Source organism: Nanorana parkeri, unplaced genomic scaffold (assembly GCF_000935625.1).
Source record: "Nanorana parkeri isolate BGI_ZX_2015 unplaced genomic scaffold, ASM93562v1 scaffold1720, whole genome shotgun sequence".
Classification (NCBI taxonomy): Eukaryota; Metazoa; Chordata; class Amphibia; order Anura; family Dicroglossidae; genus Nanorana; species Nanorana parkeri.
Window position 1 is genome coordinate 282,449 of NW_017307988.1, and position 22,671 is coordinate 305,119.

Sequence of the window (22,671 nt, forward strand, 5' to 3'; positions counted from 1 at the left end):
ACACACACACACACACACACACACCCACACACACACACACACAAACAGGGTCCATGGCATGGAGCCCCCCACTGACCACCAGGCCAAGGTAAGGCGACATAGTTTTTTAAGAATAATATCCGGGGACATTTTATCCCTGGGTACATAAAATAAACCTTTTTTTTATATTCACCTGATCCTTGGATCCACTTTAAACGTGTGCTTTAAATTTCCTAAACCAATACATACATTCACACTACTGTTACATGGATGGCAAAAGTGGCAGACAGGGGCGGGGAGAAGGCAGGGAAGAGGGAGTGCGGGGCCAAGTTGCTGCACCATGGGCCTCTGGGTTGTACATGCCCCCTGGGCTAAAAGTTGCCAGACAGCCCCTGGCGCACGCGCACACTGCTCGTTCAGCATTGCGGTCATCGCAAGTACGATCTGCCTGTCCAAGATAGGCAGATCGTACGTTTTTTTATTACTTTACAACCATTGCAAGACTAAGGTCATGCGATGGTTGTAAAGTGTATGGCCACCTTTCAGTTTGTGAAATCTGCTCAGTCATATCTGACTCCTGGCCATTCTATGGGTCAGCTTTCTGGCACCATGTCTGATGTGCTTCAGAGCCAGAGAATATTTCCTTGCAGAGTTTGCTACGAGTTAGGTTGCCAGTTCTTTCTTTAATCCTCCCCATTCACACGGGCTTGGATCCAGTGTGCAGAATATGATAACATGTTCATAGCCAATTTCTACACATACACTAGGGCCAATTTAGGCAGGAGTCAACTGACCTTCCAGCATGTCTTTGGTGTGTGGAAGGGAACCAGAGTACCCATAGAAAACCCACGCAAGCCCAGGGAGAACATGCAAACTCCATGGAGATAATGTCCTGGCCAGGATTCCAACCAAAGACTCCAGTGCTGCAATCCATAAGTAGTAACCACTAACCCATTGTGCTCTGCCATCTGGCTATATATCACAACCAATTAGTAACCAGAGTGCAGAGGTGAGCTGTTTGGAGATTGGTCATCTGTCAATACAGATTTGTGGATGTGAAGACAGCAGGCAGAAGAGGGGAGCTGGGAAAGGTTTACAATGAGATAGGTTATGTACTATATACAACATGTGTGGTTTTCATGTGATACAGACAATTGGATGTCTGGACCAATTATTTGATCCTTTACAAATGGAACATTTGCCTGCATCAGCTTCCTCCAACAAAAAATCATAACTAACCAAAGGCTCCATTCACTGTACTACCAGCTTACAAGGGTCAGAATGTTCCAACCCCTCTCACTGCTTTCTGCTATGATTTGATCCCTCAGATAATGATCTAAATAGCAGTGAAAATCAGATTATTAATTGCTACAATAAATTTAGAATGGCAGATTGATTGCTGTAAGGCCAACATTAGAACGGAATTTATTACAGAGGAACTCCAGGATTTTAAAAAATCAATGAGCAGTTAACCCTTGCAATGCAGGGGTACCCCCACTGCGAAAATAACAAATATTCACGCGCTCCTCGATCCCCCTAGACCGGTCCACACCGCCTCTTCTCCCCCAGGCTTCTGCCGAGTCATATAACACATAGAGAGGTGAGCAGTTAATGCAGCAGGACCGACAATTGGATGAATATGTCTTTATTCTGTCCCCTAGAGAAAAAAGGAGCAATTAACCTTTGCAGTGGGAGGGTTAATTTTTAAAAATCAAGGAGTTCTTCATTGAAACGGTGAGAGATGTGTCCCCTGCAAAGAGTTTACTTAAAGGGGACCTTGCATTCCGTGTCATATCTGCTTAATCACCGATACCCCTCACATTCTCATTGGCTGCCCAAAAAAGCGTAAAACAAATCCTGTAGTGCAATAAAAAAAGTTATTTAATATATTCAGCATATCTCCGACTTCTGAGGCTAACTTCACCTTCCCTCCAATCAGATCTCAGGCAATGTCCTGTACCCAAAATTCTCACAAGATAGCACTACAGTATAGTGCAGTAGGATCTTCTCATAAGATTTGGGCTACTTGACATTCCCAGAGATCTTGCCGGAAGGATGGTGACTTCACCCTCTGCTAAGTGCAGTGGGCTGATGCTGGGGGTAACTTCACCATCCCTGCAATCGATCCCAGGGAATGTCCTGTACCCTAATTCTCACAAGATAGCACTACAGTGCAGTAGGATCTTCTCATAAGATTTGGGCTACTTGGCATTCCCTGAGATCGTGTCGGAAGGATGGTGACTTCACCCTCTGCTAAGTGCAGTGGGCTGATGCTGGTGGTAACTTCAACATCCCTCCAATCAGATCCAAGGGAATGTCCTGTACCCCAATTCTCACAAGATGGCACTACAGTACAGTAGGATCTTCTCATACGATTTGGGCTACTTGGCATTCCCTGAGATCTTTCCAGAAGGATGGTGACTTCAAATCAAACACCTGTAATTCAAGAACAATAAACAGTGCAAATTGAAATAAAAAGGGCATGAGGGAGATAACAGGTAGAAAGTGAGCGATTTAACAAGGTCAACACACTGTACAAAAATGGCAAAAGAAAAAAAAAAGATGGGGGAACCTGGGCCATTCACAGGTGGTTAGATGATCAGAAGTCCATGGGATCCCCCGTCTAGGAGATTCACGAAGCTTACCATCGATAGGACCATACAGAACGTATATGAAAACATAACCACAGTTTCCTAACAAAGCAGCCGAAAACAGGGAGAAAAGGGGGTAAGACCTGAGGGTCCTCGGTGGGTCAGCTTGAGGTGAGTAAACCGGAAATTGTGAAAAGGCGGCGGGGGGGATTGGTGTTGGTACAAGTAGAAATAGAAGGGTAAGAGAAGGAAAGCAGAGCAGTAGCAAAGGAAAGGGGCACCCACCTCAATTAACCAGGGAAACCAATAGGGGTCATGAAACCCATCCAGGTGGGTACTGTTGTCATGGAGGGGGTAGCTCATTGGGGGAGTCCCCAGACACTGAGCACCAGCACGACTTGTAGGTATCAAAATGTTTGAAAAGTATCCATCCAGTGCATACCCGCAAGTTCTTATCCAGTTCTTATCCATGGTGTCCTCCTTACCATCTTGTATTGTATTGTAACTGTAATGTCTTCCTTATATTGTAAAGCGCTGCGCAAACTGTTGGCGCTATATAAATACTATGTAATAATAATAATAATAGAGTGTGTGGTCAGCCTGGAACTGGTTCCCTGCTGTGGATTCACATGGCCCTGTACACACTTGCTGCGTGCGTGAATGTGTGCGCCTTTCTATGCAAAAAGCATGTGTCGAGCCTGCAGCGCCATTACATGTCTTGTTGTGTGGTAACATGCAGCAAATTCACAAAACCATGCAGTTTAAAAAAAAAAAAAAGCATGAATCTCAGAGCTCAAACTGCTGCATGAGCTTCTTTGCCGCGCACGTCACTCATACAGCAGCCTATTGAAATGAACAGGTTGCCCCATGCCACGTGTTACGCGTTCACGTGTGCGCCAAGTGGGAATAGGGCCCAAGTGCCAGATTCTTATGTATTTGATGAATTTCCTGGCACCTCATAGCGCCCTCCAGCTGTATCCTCTTCATAGATGAGGCTGCTGGTATATTGTGCTGGAGTTTATATGGATAAAGTAAAAAGTCACTTCTGGAGTATTTTAATGACAACCTTCTGTGCCTCCACTTCTGAGGTTCCCATCTGTTTAGTTCCTTGGAGTGGCCGGCCCCGCAGCTGTCCTGATTAACAGTATGGTCTCGCCAGACTCCTGCATGCCAGCGCCCGTAACCATGGCAACGTGGACTCTAAGACAAGATGACAAACAAGGCTGGAGAAGGCCCCAGCCGAGTGAGAATGGAAAGCAGCTGGCACCTGGTCATGTCATCCCCCAGTGCTCAGCACTCCAGTCTGAGCTGCGCTTCCACTTCACCAAGAAAGTGGCTTTCAGAAAATCACTCAAGACTTTAAAGTTTCGTCACTGCAAAGCGGACCCCCTCAGCCCGAAAGAGGACCTGGAAAGAACTGAGACCAGACACAGACATTAGATAACAGTCTGCAGAAGCAGGAGACTCCGAGTCATGGGATCCAAGGAAGAATGTGTATACAAAATATCTTTCATCAGTGAATGTTTTTAGTTGTATTCTGTTGGAATAATTATACCATGAAAAGATGATTTGTCCATAAACAAGCATTTTAATATTATCTGGCATGGTACCATGTGGATTTGGGCAAGCAATGTATAAGCTCTACGGCTGGCCCTAAAGTATGTGAAAGTTAGGGTTGCCACCTGTCCAGGATTCACCCGGACAGTTCGGGTTTTGAATGCTGTGTCCAGGTTTCATGGCAGCAGAAACCCAGACACAAGATGTCAGGCAGACAGGGGCAACCAAAATTAAGATAGGGGCTACAGGCCTCCCACTGAAAATAGTCTCAACTGTGATAATTACATATAAATGGGTGGCGCTATTTACATATGAATACGCCACAACTCATTCTCCCCCAAAAAAGTCCACGCGTCGCTAGAGTGTGTTCGGGATTTGCTTGAAGAAAAGGTGGCAACCCTAATGAAAGTAGAACTGAAGTTTTCTATAAAGGGAGGGTTATAATCCCGGACAGCTTTGTTTTGCCATCTGTGCCACACTGGGGACATTTCCTGTCTGATAGCCACACCAGGAAGTGAGCGAAAAACCCCTTTTGTCATCAGGGTCACCAAAGGTAGTGCACCCATTGCAAGATTTCCAGTCTATTACTGTTCTAGTGACAACACAAAGTTTGTGATTTTCTTGCACTTTCAGTGATAACGGTCACCAGGACAAATAGAGGGGGTGAATCTCCCCAACGGGGACACAGACATTGCTGCCTGTAATAGAGATAAAGTGTTGTCACTATCTATATGTGATACCATGTTTATCTGACCTTAATAAACTATGGGAACATAAAGTGTACTCTGGTGTGCTGGTGGCTTAACCTTCAACACATATCTCTGTCTCCTAAAGCTGGCCATACACTGTTAGGATTTTGGCAAAGTCCTGAGGCGTGTTCAGTTCCTTAGCTAAGCGCTGAGTAGCTGTTCGCTGCAGCAGCTTCGCTGAACGCTTTGGCTGCACAGTTCTAAGCAAAGGATTCAGTGTTAAACTCTGCCATTTGTGCAATTTCAACTCATTTTCATTCACACTCATCTACCAAAACATTAAATTGTAGGTTCCCACACTGAATTGATTTCCTCCATCAGGTTTTAGGCACCCTTCTCCATCGCCACCAGTTTTGCCCACAGTTAAAATGGTCACAGTTGCTCTGTCCCCGCACATCTATCAGACTCAGCGCTCAACAGCCACATTCACTTCCGCTGCGAGTGCTAAGTTAGCAGTGCTCAGCGCTGACTATGGTGCCCATACACTTTACAACCCTCGCAAGACTTTTGTCTTGCGATGGTTGTAAAGTACTTAGAAAAACGTACGATCTGCCCATCTTGGACAGGCAGATCATACCTGCCATCATCACAAGCCCACCCCCCTGAGGGGGGGGGGGGGGCTTCCGATGACTGCAATGCTGAACGGTCAGTGTGCGCGTGTGCACACCGGCCCATTCGGCAGTGATCTCTCGATCATGCTAAAATAGGGTTGCCACCTGTCCAGGATTCACCCGGACAGTTCGGGTTTTGAATGCTCTGTTCGGGTTTCATTGTAGCAGATACCCGGACACAAGGTGTCAGGCAGACCAGGGGCAACCAAAATTAAGATAGGGGCTACTGGCCCCCCACTGGAAATAGTCTCACCTGTAATATTTGCATATGAATGGGTGGCTCTATTTAGATATGAATAACCCACGACTAATTCTCCCCAAAAAATGTCTGCGCGTCTCTAGAGTGTTCGGGTTTCGCTTGAAGTAAAGGTGGCAACCCTATGCTAAAAACCAGGCGAAAATCGTCCGATTCTCGGCTTGTTTTCCAACATGCTCGATATACAAAAGACGTGCGACCGTACATTAGAAACGGTCGCAAGCCTTCCATACACTGCACGGTCACCTTTACAGCACTGCGTTCAGCGGAGGTTTGCTAATTTAGCATTCGCAGCAGCTGAGCAACTGAACGTGTCTCTGTTCTGCAGCTTTGTTCGCTTCAGCAGCTTCACTGACTACTCTGGCTGCACAGTTCTAAGCAAAATTGCGGAGGATTCAGTGTTAAATTCTGCCATTAGTGCAAATTCTACTGTTTTACAGGAGGAAACTCAGTATTCACTTTTTCCTTCACACTAGTCCACCAAAACATTAAATTGTGGTTTTGCTCCATCGGGGGTCAGACACCCTTCTCCATCAATGCCAGGTGTGCCCACAGTTACAATGGCCGCTGGTGCTTTGTCCCCCACCTTCTCCTACTATGCACGTCACACTCAGCGATCCATGGTCACACTCACTTCCTTTGTCAGCGCTAAGTTAGCAGTGCTGAGCGCTGACTTGCAGCACAGCATTTAGAGGCAGTTTGCTAACTTGGCACTCGCAGTGGCTGAGCAAATGAACGCGCCTCTGCTGAACCACCTGAAATCCAAGCTGTGAGTGGCCTTGTTGCCACCACTCCATTCAACAAAAGTCAGTTCAGCTTATTTGTGCTTCTCAGTTGTCACCCTGTCACATAGGCATTCACTAGAGACTACAAGTGGCTGTTTCAACGCACACTGCACAAGCACGGTCCACTGTTGTCATCATTATCAGGAAATCTGGCCTAAGGAATGCTATGCGGCCACTGCTGGAGTGCATGCATGTTGATGGGAAGGGGCTGCAAAGAGGTTGAAGGAAATCAGCAGCACAAGGATGCAACACTGAAAGGAAGCTGACACACGTCGGCTCTATTGATTGAGATCTGAGCAATCACATCCCACTGTTTAAGATCTTCTCCCTGCAGAGATTATAGCTCAACTGCACTTAAACAAAAACAAAAAAAACTTTATAAAGAATTGAATTTAAAGTCCACGTATACCCAATATTTTAGGTTTGAATTGAGCAAAAGAAAGAGGTGCACCGAAATAGAAATTTAAAAAGCGAAATCGAAATAAAAAAAATTGTCAGGCCGAAACCGAAAATGTTTTTATTTTAATTTTTTCAAATTTTGTATTTTTATTTATAAACTTTTTATTTTTTTTATATTTATTTATTAATTTATTTTTTATTAAATATTTTTATTTTTTACTTTACTTTTAGGGGCTTCGGGGAAATATTGGGGGTCTAAACAGACCCCTGATATATTGAGAACATACTATGGTTACTATAACCATAATTATGAATGAACAGGGGGGTATGTAGATCACTTCACATTCATTCATAATTGAGGATATATTAACCATACCATATCCTCAATTATCTACAAACACTCCGTGATCGCTGAGTGTTTGTACCCGCACTCCTCTCTGACACGCTGTCACAGGAGGCTGAGTGAGCGGTGCGAGAGGAGAGCCCAGCCTCCTGTGACAGCGCTGTCTCCGCCCCCAAACCGCTCTGATAGGCGGCCAAGCGGTTTGGGAGGAGAGCCCCCGGCCGCTCACAGCGCTCGCCGGCTGTCACTTTCTCATCTCCCTGCTGGGACACAGAGCAGCGCCCAGTGGGGAGGAAAAGAACCAGGGATGCTCCGACATATCGGCAGGAAAATGGCACTTTCGGCATTTAGCCAAAAGTGCAATTTTCGGCCGCTATGTTTCGGCGGCCGGAATATCGGTGCATCCCTACAAAAAAAAAAAAAAGGAATAGAACTAGTAAAAAGATTGTCCCTAGGACAGTAATTTAAGGAGCATCTCTCTAACAGCACAAACAGAAGTAAAAATGTGGGTTTTTTTATATGTTAAATAGAATACTAGAACCTCTGTTAGCTTGTATTGTTGTCAGTTTCCTTGTTGCAGATTTTCTCTCACTTCCTGTCTGGTGAAAGGTTGTTTGTAGAACAGAAAGTGAGGGAAAGCCTTTCCAACAGAGCCCTGGATAGCAGTAAAATCTGAACGAGGTAAGCTTTCTCCAGTCTATTTAAAACTTAAATAAAAAAGTTGTACTGAGACAGGAGTTCTGCACTTCTGACAATGCTAGGTACTTGATACACTGACTTCCTGGCTTCAGTAGTTTGAGTCACCAGCCTGGCACAAGTACGCAGATCAGTAAGAGTAAAGTCAAAAGCTGTCCTCTATATTCTTACTGTAACTCAGAATAACAGTTAAACCATTATATTCAGATAGGTCAGCAATGGCCACCCCCGTTCTTCTTTCAAATGTTCCCTAATCCTTTAGATACATACAGAAAGCCTGGCATTACCTATACAGTAATCAAGTTTTTCATAAAGACATTGCTGTAGTGGAGCAGTCCAGCAGCCTCCCTTTGAAGCCATCCGGTGATCTGAAAAGCCCTGCTTCTGATGCAGTCAAGGAATGGCCAAACACTCAACGTAGACTCCAGGGTGGAAAAAGAAGTTTCTTAGAGCCATCTGATTGAAACCTGCTTTGATAGTTGGAATCTGAGAGAAAGTAGGGAAAGAAATGATCATATACAGAATGGCCTTCAGTAAGGTGCTATCTGGATGCTGGGCACAGTGAATTCAGATTAAGGAAACCAAAGTAGACTTTTTGACTTTGGTGATATTGCATTTACTAGTTTCACATTGTTTTAAGCCAAAAATGAAGTCCACAAATAAAAAAATACTGGAAATGTATGAAGTCTCTGCTAAGGAATAAAGAAAATCTTCACCTAGCTTCTAAAATTTGTTTTTATTATCTGTACCGCATGCAGTGTACACCCTGGACTCATTCCTGGAACCTGTAAGATGTTGGGGATGATACAGTTCCTGTGTGCATGTGCAGGAGTTACATTGTCAGTGCCTGCTCATTGGAAAAACAGGAGCAATGTGGGACCTAGAAAATGTGCCAGAGAAGATGGCAGGTGGAGGAAGTGGCTACAGTGAGCCTGGACGTTACAGCACTGGAGGAGCTCACACCAGCATGCTTAACTGACATATGAAGCAGTCATATTACTTACCGTTCAGGAGCCCTCTAATGATATCCAGATCTGAAGTGTTACAGGGTGCATAGTGCGGTGCCTGTATTGTAATGGGGTACAGAGTGGAAACAGTTGCTACATGTAATGAGTTTCATGGTGTGGTGTACCTGGTGTATTTGGGGGTAAGCAAAGTGCACTAGGGTGAGGCTCCTTGTCTGGATCCTGTTCTATCAATCTGTAGAAGGTCACATCACAGCTGGCCTGAAGATCCAGTAAAGAAAGGTTATACACTAAGGACGTATTATAATCCTGAATGGGGAGTACAGATAGAAGCTGTTGGTCACTAACACCCACTTTCTGTAAACCACTTCCTTTTCCTCCACTGCTGGACCATTGTCTTGGTTGACATATCTGTATTATGATGTTGGTATGCAGAGGCTCAAATGTTTACCATGATGTAACAGCATCCAATAAAAACTTAGCCATGGTTTGCCACTCTCTCAACTGATTGATTTTGATATTTATTCTAGGCTCTTTATTCTGTTGAGACATCCCTGCGGTGAGGTAATGGATTTCAGCATACAGGACCCATTTTAATTTTTGCAAGGTCCCAATTTGTCTAAAACCCAAACTGTACAGAGCAATGTGAGGTCCGTCAACAGGAGAGGGGAAGAGAGGTAAAAAATTGGACACCTTTCCTGTCTTAACTTAGGACAGGTGAAACATACCCCAATGTCTCCCTTTACTCTCCAAAGAGTTTTAACTCCTTCGTGACTGACAACGTAGTGTACTTCGCCAGCATCGGGGCTGTTTAAACAGACTCCCGGTGACTTTTGCCGCCGGGACTCTGTTTAAACTTGTAGAGCCGACTGTCGGCTTTACAACAGAAGCAATCCTGGCGACTTACCTGTCGCCAGATCGCTTCTGCGTCCCAGGCTTTTAAAGCGTCTTCTATGGACTTTTTGGGGTACTGGGGTTTTTCACCGTTTTACGGATGCACGCAATTTGTAACCTGGGCATGTTGGGTATCGTTTTACTCGTTGTAACCTCATCTTTTATATTTCATTTAAAAAATGGGTATTTTGTTGTGTTTTGGGGCATTTAATTAAATTTTTCACTAAATATTAGGGTTTAAAAAGGATAATATTGCGCAACATAAAAATTTGCAACTACCACCATTTTATTCTATAGGGTCTTGGCATTCAGAAAATATATAATGTTGGGGGGTTTTAAGTAATTTTCAGGCCTAAAATTTGGAATATAACATGGGTACAAAAAATGGAAAAAAGGCCTCAGTCATGAAGGGGTTAAAATAATATTCCACCTTCTGTACCATATTTCGGATGCAACATGAAGCATGGTCACATCCAATGTTTACATAACTATATTACTACTAAGTAGTGTCAAGTTGATGTCAACTCCTGCTGACTGCATGGTCCTCTGTCTGGGTCTTAAGTCTTCACAATGAACATGACATGCTCATTTCTGTGACCACATTCTCTATATTACTGGGTTGTCCTCTTTTCACCTTCAATTTTTCAAAGAATAATTATATATACCAGTAAGTTGGTTTATTGCATATGTCCAAAATCAGACATCTTCAACTTAGTCATCTGGGCTTCTGCTGAAAGGTTGGGCTTGAATTGTGGCATTTGTTTTGCTTGTGGCTCATGATATTTGTAGAATTATTCACCAACACCATGGATCAATGGCATAATACTATTCCTGTCTTGCTTCTTCACTGTGCTGCTTTTACATCCCTAGGATGACGGAAAATTGCATAGCCAGAACAGTTAGGCCCTTATGTACTTCTAGACACATTTGTACTTTTGGAGATCTATTCTACAGCTTTCATTCTTGTTGCATCATGCAATTACTGCAGATTGGTCAGCTGCACATTCATGCTGGGAATCTGTTTTATTACATTCCAATTTTATTGGATTTAGATCTGGTGACTTGCCTACTATCAGTGTGCTTCATCAGAAATCAAGATTCAGCAAAGCAGGCTCCATTTTTCCAATCCGCAACTGTCCAGTCATGGTGAGCCTGTGCCAACAGCAGCCTCGGCTTTCTTTTCTGACACAAGTGGAACTCAACGTAGTCTTCTGCTGTTGTATGCCATTGTGCCCATTATGGAAATTCTCTTGGGCTGAGTGAACAAATCCACGTCGCGCTAAAAGGTGCACTCCCAGCATCAAAGTGCGCCAAGCACAAACAATTCTGTCGTGCTTAAAAGCACGTTGTATTAAAGTGACATTAAACCCTCAGATTTTTTAACATAAAACAATACTGTAATGTGCGCCTTACTGTAATCCATGGTAGTTTCCCTTCTCTTTGCTGCTCTTCCTTTTAAATCTGTATCTGTTCTCATGCTGGGCAGAACTTCTGTTTTGCAGCAGACTGCCTTGTCTCTGGAATGGCTACATGGTGTCTGTGTGTAGGTTTGCAACCTGAGCCAGCACTACAGGAAGAGGCACTCAGCTGCAAAGGGAAGTTCTCCCCAAGCATGAGAAGACATGAGGATTTAAAAGGAAGAGCAGCAAAGAGAAGGGAAACAACCATGGATTACAGTAAGGCACACATTACAGTATTGGTTTATGTTAAAAATCTGAGGGTTTAATGTCACTTTAACCTCTTTTGTACAAGAAGTACTCCCTATTCTTTGTACAAGAATAGGGAGTACTTCAGTAGTGCCATGTAGAGTCAGACTAGATGCTGCTTCAAGCTGGAGTTTCTGTGTCCAAGTGTGTCTGACCACCAGTTCCTCCATTTCTTATACAGCAAAAAGGTTAACACCCAGAGGGAGATGGCTTTACAACATCAGCCTCAAAATGTACAGTTACATAACAAAAGCAAAGGGGAGTACACCAACGTGGATGAGCAGAGAAGTGCACACCACCCACCAGTGTTATGATGTTTTGAGCCATGTACACTGCCCCGTTCAGCCACGGATATGTAACATCCACCATTTTAGCCAGCATGGACCCCATTCAATACTGCTCAGTGACCAATATCTAGTAAAATCATTCTATTTGTTCCTATAGGTTTGAGACTATCTGCAGAGACATTGCTAATGCCATTCTCAATGTACGATACCAGTACACCAACAAAGCAGGTATCACTGTATTCTCGTAAAAGCAGATATGTATCCAGAAAAGGATAGCGCAGCCGCAACAGAAATATAATATGCATCTCTCGTTATGCAGGCTTTGCTAAGGTGCATAGACGTTTGAAGGCAAGAAGCCCAGCGCATTGCACGTAATGCTCACAACATACTGACGGTTTTACCGCTGGTCCCGATTCAACCCAAGTACGCTCTGCTAGAGCGCTCCTCGGTTAAATCAGACACAGGGAGACAGATGACAATCTAAAAAAAAACACACACCCATCCTAGAATAAAATATCCACATAATTCCATATAATAAACAGTAATGGGGCAGTGTACATGAATCAGCATATCATAACACTGGTGGGTGGTGTGCACTTCTCTGCTCATCCACGTTGGTGTACTCCCCTTTGCTTTTGTTATGTAACTGTACATTTTGAGGCTGATGTTGTAAAGCCATCTCCCTCTGGGTGTTAACCTTTTTGCTGTATAAGAAACAGAGGAACTGGTGATCAGACACACTTGGACACAGAAACTCCAGCTTGAAACAGCATCTAGTCTGACTCTACATGGCACTACTGAAGTACTCCCTATTCTTGTACAAAAGAGCTTAATACAATGTGCTTTTAAGCACGACGGGTTTGTGCTTGGTGCACCTTTAATGCGACGTGGATTTGTGCGCTCAGCCCAAGCGAATTTCCATAACATGCCTCATGGTTGATGTGTTGTAAAAGGCGGTTACCCAAGTTACCTTAGCCTCAGTCAAATTGGACCAGTCTAACAATTTTTCTATGACCTCTCATCAACAAGGCGTTTCTATCAACAATGAGTTTTGATCCGCAGAAGTGCGGCTCCCTGTACATTTTTTTTTTTTTCCATAACATTCCGAGTGAACTAAAGGGCTTTGTGCCTGAAAATCCCCCGAAATCAGCAGTTACAAGAATACTCAATAGTCGGTCTGGCACAAACAATAATGCCAGGTTCGAAATGACTGAGATCACATTTTCCCCCATTTTGATGTAAAGACCAAGTGAAGATCCTAATTTGTGTCTGCATGATTTTATGGATTGCACTACTGCAACCACATGATTGTCTGGTAATAGCATGAGCAAGCAGATCTACAGGTGTTCCTAATACAATCGCTTGAGTAGTTTCTCCACTGAGAATTAAGGTGCCCATACACTGCACGATTCTCGTACGAGAATCGCGTGCGACCGTTTCTACTGTACGGTCGCACGTCTTCCGTCAAACCAGCATGCTAGAAAACCCGCCGGGAATCGTACGATTCTCGGCGAGTTAGTGGCCTGCTGGTTCGACAACTGCCGAACAGGCCGGTGTGCGCACGCGCACACTGCTCGCTACAGTCATCGTAAGCCCGCCCCTCATTACAGTCATCGTAAGCCCGCCCCTCAGGGGGGCGGGCTTGCGATGATCGAGAGTGCGATCTGCCTGTCCAAGATGGGCAGATCGTACGTTTTTTTTAAGTACTTTACAACTATCGCAAGACTAAGGTCTTGCAAAGGTTGTAAAGTGTATGGCCACCTTTAGACACGTACACAGTTTTGCTAATTATTTACACTGTACTTTCCCCATATATACCATTTCCAGCTGCAACGTCCCACTTCAAAAGCAGATTTAACATCTACATTTCTGAATGTGCGCAACAGGACCAAAATTTAGAAGCCTTTTGTCACTGCAACTGATGCATTGTCTGTAGCATAAATCAATTACTAGCGGCAACAGTGGAGTAAGAGTTTTACAACCAGACATCTCAAGACAACAAACTGGTGGATGGATTCAACATTAAAAGGTATACTCCGTAATTGTACCTACTAGGGTTGCACAGATACCAAGTACAGTACTCGGTACAAGTACATGTACCGATACTTTTAAGCTCCAAGACTACACTAGGAGAAAAATTAAAAAATTAGGAGGCCGCTGTCATTTGTAAGGAGCACACGGAGCTCCTGGGATTTGTACATCTGTTTTAATGTACGATTTTGTTTTTATAAATAAAGGGATGCACCGATACAAGCTTTGCGAGTACGAGTACTGGTACTTGCCGAGTACTTACAAGTACTGATACATTTTTGTTTATTGTCATGTGACATTTATTCTAAAACAATATTGAGTAATGATTTCAGGACAGTGGTGGAGCGCCAGAGCCAGGTCCCAGCTGCAACCCTGGTAGTTCTCATGAAAATGCCAAGTAACTGCACTGGTACTCGAAAAGTATCTCTGCATCCCTACTAGCTACCCATTAAAAAGGTACCCAAAGACGTAAATGGAACCTGTACCTTGCAGCAAAAAGCAACAGGTACACTTAACAACCATCTTTCCCAGGTCTACATACTTCCTCTTCATGCCCCAGCATCTAAGTACCTGACACTTCTGGGAATGGGGGACACGAACCATGGGGGGAGTATGTGATCCACCCACTTTAAGAAAAAAAAAACTTGCTAATTCCAGGTATAGGGAACATATGATGCACTCCCCTTCAAGAGAAATACCTGTTACTTCCACCTATGGGGATTATATAAACTACTCCCCTTCTCACGTGACACAACTTGTATTTGAATATTGGCTATTCAAGAACCCTGTGCTGCCACACAGAGAGAGAGTGCAAGTTACTGGTACCCATAGACACAATGATCATCAGTACATCAACAATTTAAAATCTACTGGTTCTGCAGTTAAGTAGTAGAATTCTGACCAAAGTGTGAATAAAGCATAATCAGGAGACATTAGCATTCACAACACAGAAGGAAAGAACCAGAGACACAAATGTTTAACCCTCTTTTTTTAAAGACTATAGCATCTCTAGTTTTCAGACATAGCAGAATATGGCACCTTTAAAAGAGTCTGTGTGAGAAGAGAGCAATATGCATTAATGACAGTGACAAAACTTGATGAGATTAATAGTTGTAGACTCAATAATTAAAATAAAAAGGCAGATAATTACAATTTTCTTTAAAACACGACATTCTAGAAATTTATACAGGCTCACTGAAAAGGGAGATTGAAATCCGTCCCACATGGCTGACAATACATCTAAGCTATGCATTTCCCTGCATGTCAAACCAACACACTTTAAGGCAGGGACTCTGTAAAGTGAAGGTCAGCCTAGTAATACCTTTAACTACAGGTACTCACCAATAAGTCTAGGACGAGGCTCAACAATAATAACTTAATTGTGTATTTGTCAGTATTTAAGTCTGGAAAAAGCAAGGTGGAATTCATTATTTGACTGAATCACAAGGAGCTGGCAATTAATGGATACCCTGCAGAAAACAGGAGATAAAACAAACCCCCCCCCTATTTTCAGGTCCATAGAGAGATTTTGTGTGCGCCCACACACAGGTCCAACCAAATATAAGAATACAGCAGCAAAAAAGTTCTTATCCTGCAAGAGGAGGTTAAAGTTCACGCTGGTCAGCACAATGAAGTCATAGGACATGCACAGTCCAGCGCTTTTATTCTTCTGCACCAGAGTAAGGGAAAAAAAAAAACATACACCCTTTAACTTAAACGCCTTATATCGGATATGTGACATCATACCAGTCCTGATTTAAAGGGAAGGTGCATAAGCATACAACTCGACACCAATCTACTGGGGATGACAGGCTTACAAAAATAACATAACGGCCTCCATCTTTTGATGCCAGCTTAGATTTGAGATCCTTTTGTTAAAACATGCGGCAAAATATTAAATGTGAGGTATAAGAGCAATCAGCAATGTATACAAGAATTTGTACTATGGGAGAAAGAATGTAAAGTATGAGTAGGCCTCCACTGCTCCAAACTAATTTGCAAAACTCCATTAATATAAAAGGCTTTAATAAGACGCCTTTCAAACCAATGGAACTGGGAACTGTGATCTTCCAAACTGATAAAAATGTTCAAGTAGTTATTAGCACCTCTTCTATGTAATAAAGTGCTTTACATGACAGATGAATGTATAGATTTGTGGGTGATGCCATGGTATTATACACTGAATCATATCCAGGGAAACCATCAATTAAAGGATAGCAAATGAGGATCACACAGACAGCGGATGTGGGGATTTTATGCCATGGAGTTAAAGTACAAGAACTTGATCAGTCACGTTGGGAAGAATGGCATTGTACTGTAACTGGGGCAAGGGAATCCATTTATAGGTATGACAGTAGATGTCAGGGCCCAAAAAGAAAAAAAAAAAGAAAAGAAAAAAAAAACAGTCCAAAACGTAATTCAAGGGATTTGCAAAAATGTTTTTAGACGCTATGCTCTACTGGATTGATCCAGGCACTTTAAAGCAGCTGCATCCCTTCCCCATCTCTGTTCAGTTACAGAAATGCCATGGTCATAAGTCATCTCTTTGGGAGAATCTTCTCCGATTTCCAATCAGAAGTCTTCTTTGTGAAATACTTTCCATAGCTGAGAATAAACGCATTTTCACATCCCCAGAAGTACTGAAATACAATAACTCCTATATAAAGTCATGTGTGGCCCTTAATATAAGCCTTAATGCATAAACTGAAGTATGCTAAGCTTGATCTGGATGAAGTGTTCAAGTCAAAATATAACTGGAGGACATTTATGAAAACTGTTTCAAAGGTTACTGCATACAAAGGCTGGTGCTGTTTCGTAAACCAGGCTTACCCCCGTGCTAGTCAGCTGTGTACCACCACCAGCTCATCTCCTGTCAGTACACAGTCTTGTCCCGGAATTCATTCACATACTACCCCATACCTTTCTGCACTCCTTGCATTCCGACCTTCTACACTGACCTCTCTAAAATGGCTCTGGACTCCATATAAAACAGAAAAATCCAGTCCACTGGTGTAATGGACACACTCCCACTACCGACTGTCACAAATAACTCACACATTGCTGGGTTCTGAATTCTGCTGTACACACTCCCTGTCCCAGAGAAAAACACCACAGTAAACTGTATGTGACCTCTCTAGACTACTGCTAAAGACATGAACCAGTAATGTAGAAATAAGAAGCCAATCAGTCCAATCAAGTACCCAGCAGGTAAGCTGTAAACAGGCCAAACGTTCAACAATACCCTGTTTACCCCATTCTTTTAAACTCAGAAAAAGTAACAGCAGGCATGAACACATCTTTGTTACAGACAACTGCTGATGCAATGCAAGGCTGCCATTATTATGACCAAACATTGATGCAACAGTTGGGTGATTGCAATGAAACAGATTGGTACAAATCTGATAGTCATCTTCAGGGAGATCAATTTCGTTACGACCGCAGTGCAATCTAGAAGTGTTTTGCTGCCAAGGTAATCATTTCATGCCTTCTGTTCCTTTTTTAAGTTGAGGTAAACCTGTTGTGGGAGAGAAACAGAGGCTACTATAGTGGATCTCATCTCCTATGCTAGCTGTCCAACTGGAACGCTGAATCTTTTGCTTCAATCCTGGACTCACTGACCTGAAGCAAGTATGCTAATAAGGATTTCCAACTTATCTCGGACTTTCCTCATCAACATACTAGTTTCAGACCAGTAACTTTAGGTATTATACCTAGTGGGTCAGCATAACTGCTAGGCAGGTAGCATTTTCATAAGGTCAGCAACAGCAGCCGCTGGATATCTCCCATAGCAGGTCTATTTTAAAAGGGACCCTTTGGATCTGCTTTGAGTAGTCAGTGATCAGTCCTCCACAAATTATAAGTAAAAATGTTTTATGTATATATCAGCTAGCTGGCTGACATTCGTCCTGGTAAAGATTTTAAGATATAACTATTTGCTGAGGTCAATAACATTTATTTCAGAGTCACCTATAGAAGTGTTCTCATGAATGTCCTCCAAATAGCGCTATATTACTGCTCAGCAGGTCCGCATGTTGCTAAAATCGGATAGAAAACAAAAACGAGAGGTGCAAAAAGCCCACATCATATCTGCAAGAAGACATGTAGTGTAGTAGATGCCATACATCCCCCAGTAATGAGAAATGCAATAGGGAGCTGTGATACCAGTTTCTTATCCATTCTGACTGGTACATTGTGTTGGATATCATTGAAGGTAAAAGATACTACGCCTTTCATCTCCTCTCCACTGAAAGTCTTGTCTAGAAGGAAGCTGAGTGTATGGGGTGTACAGGTGCCTTTATTTGCCGGCAGCAGGGGTGCAGCACTCCCAATTCCCACCCTGAGCACCATTAACACTGTGCTCACAAGGATTTGGTAACTGCTATGTGAGAGCCCAGGTTTTCCTGCAGGTAATATAGAAGGTGCAGTTCATAATGTTCTCCTGACTCAGGAACCCGAATACTGTGACGCTCCTGAGGATAGATCTGTAAAAGAAGAAGTACTTCACTAGTATACAACAAAACGGGGCGAATCAAAACATAACATTAGAAAATATCAAAATGGAAAATCATGGTAAGATTTTAAAATGAATAAAAAAATGTCTAAAAGCCACAATTCAAGGCAAAGGCTTTTTACTAGAACTACTGAGGTGGAGTTAAGTATTAGTGATTTCATTTTCTCAAGAATCTGTTAAGAGAAAAAAGGATGGTCCATAATAAGTGGTTTCTTGATCCATGACAGTGTAAATGATATGAAAAGCATTTATCTTTATGGCACAGGGAACCCGCCACAGTTACGGGGATGGATGCTGATGTAGCATAAATGAAGTACAATTAAGAAATACATCCAAACAAATGGGTGCATTAGTCTTTGGTTATACCACTCAAAGTACGTAGGCGATATTTTATTTATACCATATTGCAGCTACAATTATTTTTATATAAAATTTGTACACACTCTTATATTTAATACAAGGAAAAAGCTCCAATACAGGCTGAAGCTGTCTTACCCAATTGGGTAGATACTTGTTATCAGGTTGCTCATATTTAAACTGAAAAGCACAAATCTGATGCACACTGATAAATACCCCCTAAAGTTACAAGTTCTATGCTGCTAGACTGGAAGTGGTCAAGCCACAGCGCCCACTGCTCTACAAAGAAAGATGTCCCACAGCATTCTGTGCATTAAATGATATGGCCATGGCGGGGGCATAAAAAAAACTGCTGGCTTATTGAACTTGTTTGAATTGCTCATGCAACTTCATTGGCCTTTATTTTTAATTAACTGCAATAATAACATTCTAAAAAAATCTTCTACATGTCAGAGCTACTATGATTCTCTAAATGATGCTCCTTGTTTTGGTAATGTTACTTTATATATCATCCACTGAGCTTGGTTTCTTCAGCACAGGCTAGAACACTCACCTGTAAGTCATATGGTTTCCCGCTGCGCACCAAAAAGCTAAGCAGAATGCTCGTGTGAGCAAAGTGCACATTTTCATCCAGGAAACCATGCAAGAGGAGCAGACGGCTTGGTCTGTAAGACATTGATAAAGACATTGTTTACACAATCCCAGTCTGCATAGAAATTGGTCAATAAGACGCAACAGGTCTCAAAATCAGCATAACAAAGGACATTACAAAAAACCCATTGAAGATGAATTACAGACATTTAAAGTAGAAAAAGTTATGCGCTATAATTAGCAAACCAATAAAAACTTACTCTGAAGGAAACTTCTCAGCCTGCATTGCCACTGAGCCCAGGTAATAACCATGTTCGTTTTGGTCAGGGTGACCCATGTACCTCTCTGTATATCCTGTGTCATAGAAGATCCAAAGTGTCACTGGGGCTCCAGCAATAGCCACCTGGGATACAAAAGGAGAGACAATAAAGCTTTAAAAGATGTGTAAAAAGGGATCTAATTTGTAAAAGCCCCAACTAAACAGATTCTATAGAAACAAACACTAGCAGAAAATGGCTAGAGAAATACATGCGTTTCCACACAGATACAAATTATTCTCATTCATATACACAGGTACGGATAGTTATCACAAATAAAGTTATCACAATTAAAACAAAACATGTAGCACAACTTACCTTAAATATATCAGGTCGCTGGATCAAGGCCATAAGGGAGAGGTAGCCTCCATAAGACCAGCCATGGATACCAACTCTATCGAGGTCTATGAAGCTGTGCTTGGCAGCCAGATACTGCAGCCCCTCCACCTGATCTTCTATCTCTACTTGGCCCTAAAAATAACAGAAGAGAAAGGTGCGAACAAGGATGAAATAAGGGTGAAGAAAAAAAAAATTATTTGGATGGGTTCATAAAAACATATGCTGGTTTTCAAAATATACCAGGGAGATTGTGGGCATGTAGAAAAGCTGCACTTATACAGCCAATAAACTGAACTTATAAGAGAGATTTGTAAAACTCATTCAGGCTAAAAACTGAGCATGTTATATTTTTTTATAGTATTTTTTAAAGCTGTGCACAAAAATGCTAATTTGAATATATTCCTCAATAACCACAAAAGGATATAAATCCACTTTGCAAAGGAAATAAAGCCACTGCAGGAGGGGGTGGATACAAGAACAATCCCCCTGAACAAGGAGAAGAGGAGCAGTGACCGGTCTTTAATACAGGAAGTTTGTTCACAGAGGTAAAGTCTCACACAGGTTTACTGCACTGGTGTGAAAGTAATACACGTCTCTTATTCCAGAGCTGAGTCTTAAAATATACAGTGGCATATTTTACAAGTTTAATTGCAAAATATAATTCATTTTATAGTACAAAAAATGTCTGGATTTCATCATCCAAAAATGTGCCCAGATATAAACTGGAAAAGAATAAAGTCAATGAATTTCTCCCCCTTTCTTACCATCTTGTACTTAAATGCACCTTCAAACTTCAAGCCACGGTGACAAGAACCACGATTATCAATGACTACAACTACATAACCAAGAGAAGCAAGGGTGTTCAGCCGGAAATACTTCAATCCCTTAAATCGATTGTTAACTAGTTGAACCTGCAGAAAATAAGGATAACAACATTATGCAGTATTATATCTATTAGTTGAACCTGCGGAAAATAAGGGTAACAGCATTATATCTACTGGTCTTGTAGATCAATGAGATCCTCTTTTCCTTCACAAAAATACACAACACCCTTACATACATAACTACAGATATCACTCGCAGCGCCATGTGAGACTAGGCTCTATTCTCTCCAATTACATCTCAGGTGCTGGCTTGATTCGTCTTCACCGAAGCAGTCACTAGCAACAGTAACAGGAATACTTCACACCATGGTGCAAAATAATGTTGTTCCTCTAAACAGCCAGAGGGAAGCAGCTCATACCCGACGCATTTGGCACTAAACACAGCGCTGTGCTCAGGGCGAACGAGTCAAATAAAAGCTCGTTCCTGCTGGCTGTTTAATAAAGGATCAACATTTTGCATCTTGGTGTGCTGTGTTCCCGATACTGCTACTACTGACCCTTTACATACAGGTAATTATTAAACGCTACAGTGGCCATGGACAGGTTACATTAGAGCTTTTCAAGATGGGAATAAAAAATTGCCTGTGCTTAAAGTGTAATGTGTTATATTGTCAATTCCCATATTTCCAAAGCCCCACAAAGTACCCAGGCAAAGTACCTGTATACAACACAATACCATCTCTTCATTTGTTATTTCAAAACATGAAGTGTTTGCAAGTCACCTGCACTCCATACAGGGTACAGACCTTCATCTTTGGATCTTGGTGCTTGAAGTGACAATACGGATGGCGCCATGTCACAGTACAGTTAATAATGGAAGCCACCACCACTCTATTTTGTGCATTAAGCATAAGCACTTTTATTCACTTGTCACCTGTGTCATCAAGCCAATGTTTTGGGACCATGCAGGGTCCCTTTCACAGGGGGACAACTGTCACTATGTCGCCCTGAGGAAGGGACCCTGCGGGGCCCCAAAACGTTGGCTTGATGACACAGGTGACAAGTGAATAAAAGTGCTTCTGCACAAAATAGGGTGATAATGACTTCCATTATCAACTGCTCCAACATGAAAAACACACACTTCACTTGAGATTAAGCTAGATTGTGACTTAAAGTGGGCAGAGGAATACAGGAGTAATGTAACATTTCAGAGTAATCCGTCCCCTTCCTAAGAAGAGGACGTTTGTCTAAGGAAGGAAGAGGATTCCCCTGAACTGTCACATCACTTCTGTATACCTCTGCAACATTTAAATTAAAAAAAAAAGTGTCATAGTTTAAACACACCAAAGTTTTGTGGTTTCATATTAATGCATCATTCCTGTTCGTGCTTGATTAACAACCTCGTAATTATTAACGGTAAGCTCACACTTACTTTGCTTAACCAGTTGACATCCGCGGTGTTAAACCCCCTTCCCATCCAGGCCATTTTTCAGTATTCAGCGCTGCGCTACTTTGACTGACATTTATTCCGTCATGCAGCGCTGTACTGAAATGAATTTTATACCCTTTCTTGGTGGTATTTATTCACCACTGGGGGTTTTATTTTTTTACTATATTAAAAGGAAAAATTACCGAAATTTAAAAAAAAAAAGTTTCCCCTATATTAAATGATAAAACATTTATTATTACCCAATTTTTTAGTAAAATATAAAAGATGGGGTCACGTCGGGTAAAAAGACACTAAACATGTCAAGCCTTAAAATTGCGTGCGCGCGCGAAACCTCAAAAAACGATAATACCCAAAATTGGCCATAGGCGACGCTTTAAAAGCTGTTACCGCTCATCAGTTTAGTGTTATCAGTGATTGATGGCCCTAAAATGATT

At 42.3% G+C, this 22,671-nt stretch overlaps 1 protein-coding gene across 1 annotated transcript in view; it reads right to left on the reverse strand.

Moving 5' to 3' along the window:
* Positions 1–17,712: 17,712 nt before the first annotated feature.
* LOC108799413 (dipeptidyl peptidase 8-like) overlaps positions 17,713–22,671 on the reverse strand; it is a 6,179-nt gene continuing 1,220 nt past the window's right edge. The window contains exons 3-7 of the mRNA XM_018571267.1: positions 20,728–20,874; positions 19,943–20,095; positions 19,568–19,710; positions 19,270–19,381; positions 17,713–18,330 (exon numbers count right to left, since the gene is read on the reverse strand). Coding sequence (XP_018426769.1) covers positions 18,208–18,330; positions 19,270–19,381; positions 19,568–19,710; positions 19,943–20,095; positions 20,728–20,874 — 678 coding nt within the window. The 3' untranslated portion in view covers positions 17,713–18,207. The remainder of the gene's footprint in view (positions 18,331–19,269; positions 19,382–19,567; positions 19,711–19,942; positions 20,096–20,727; positions 20,875–22,671) is intronic.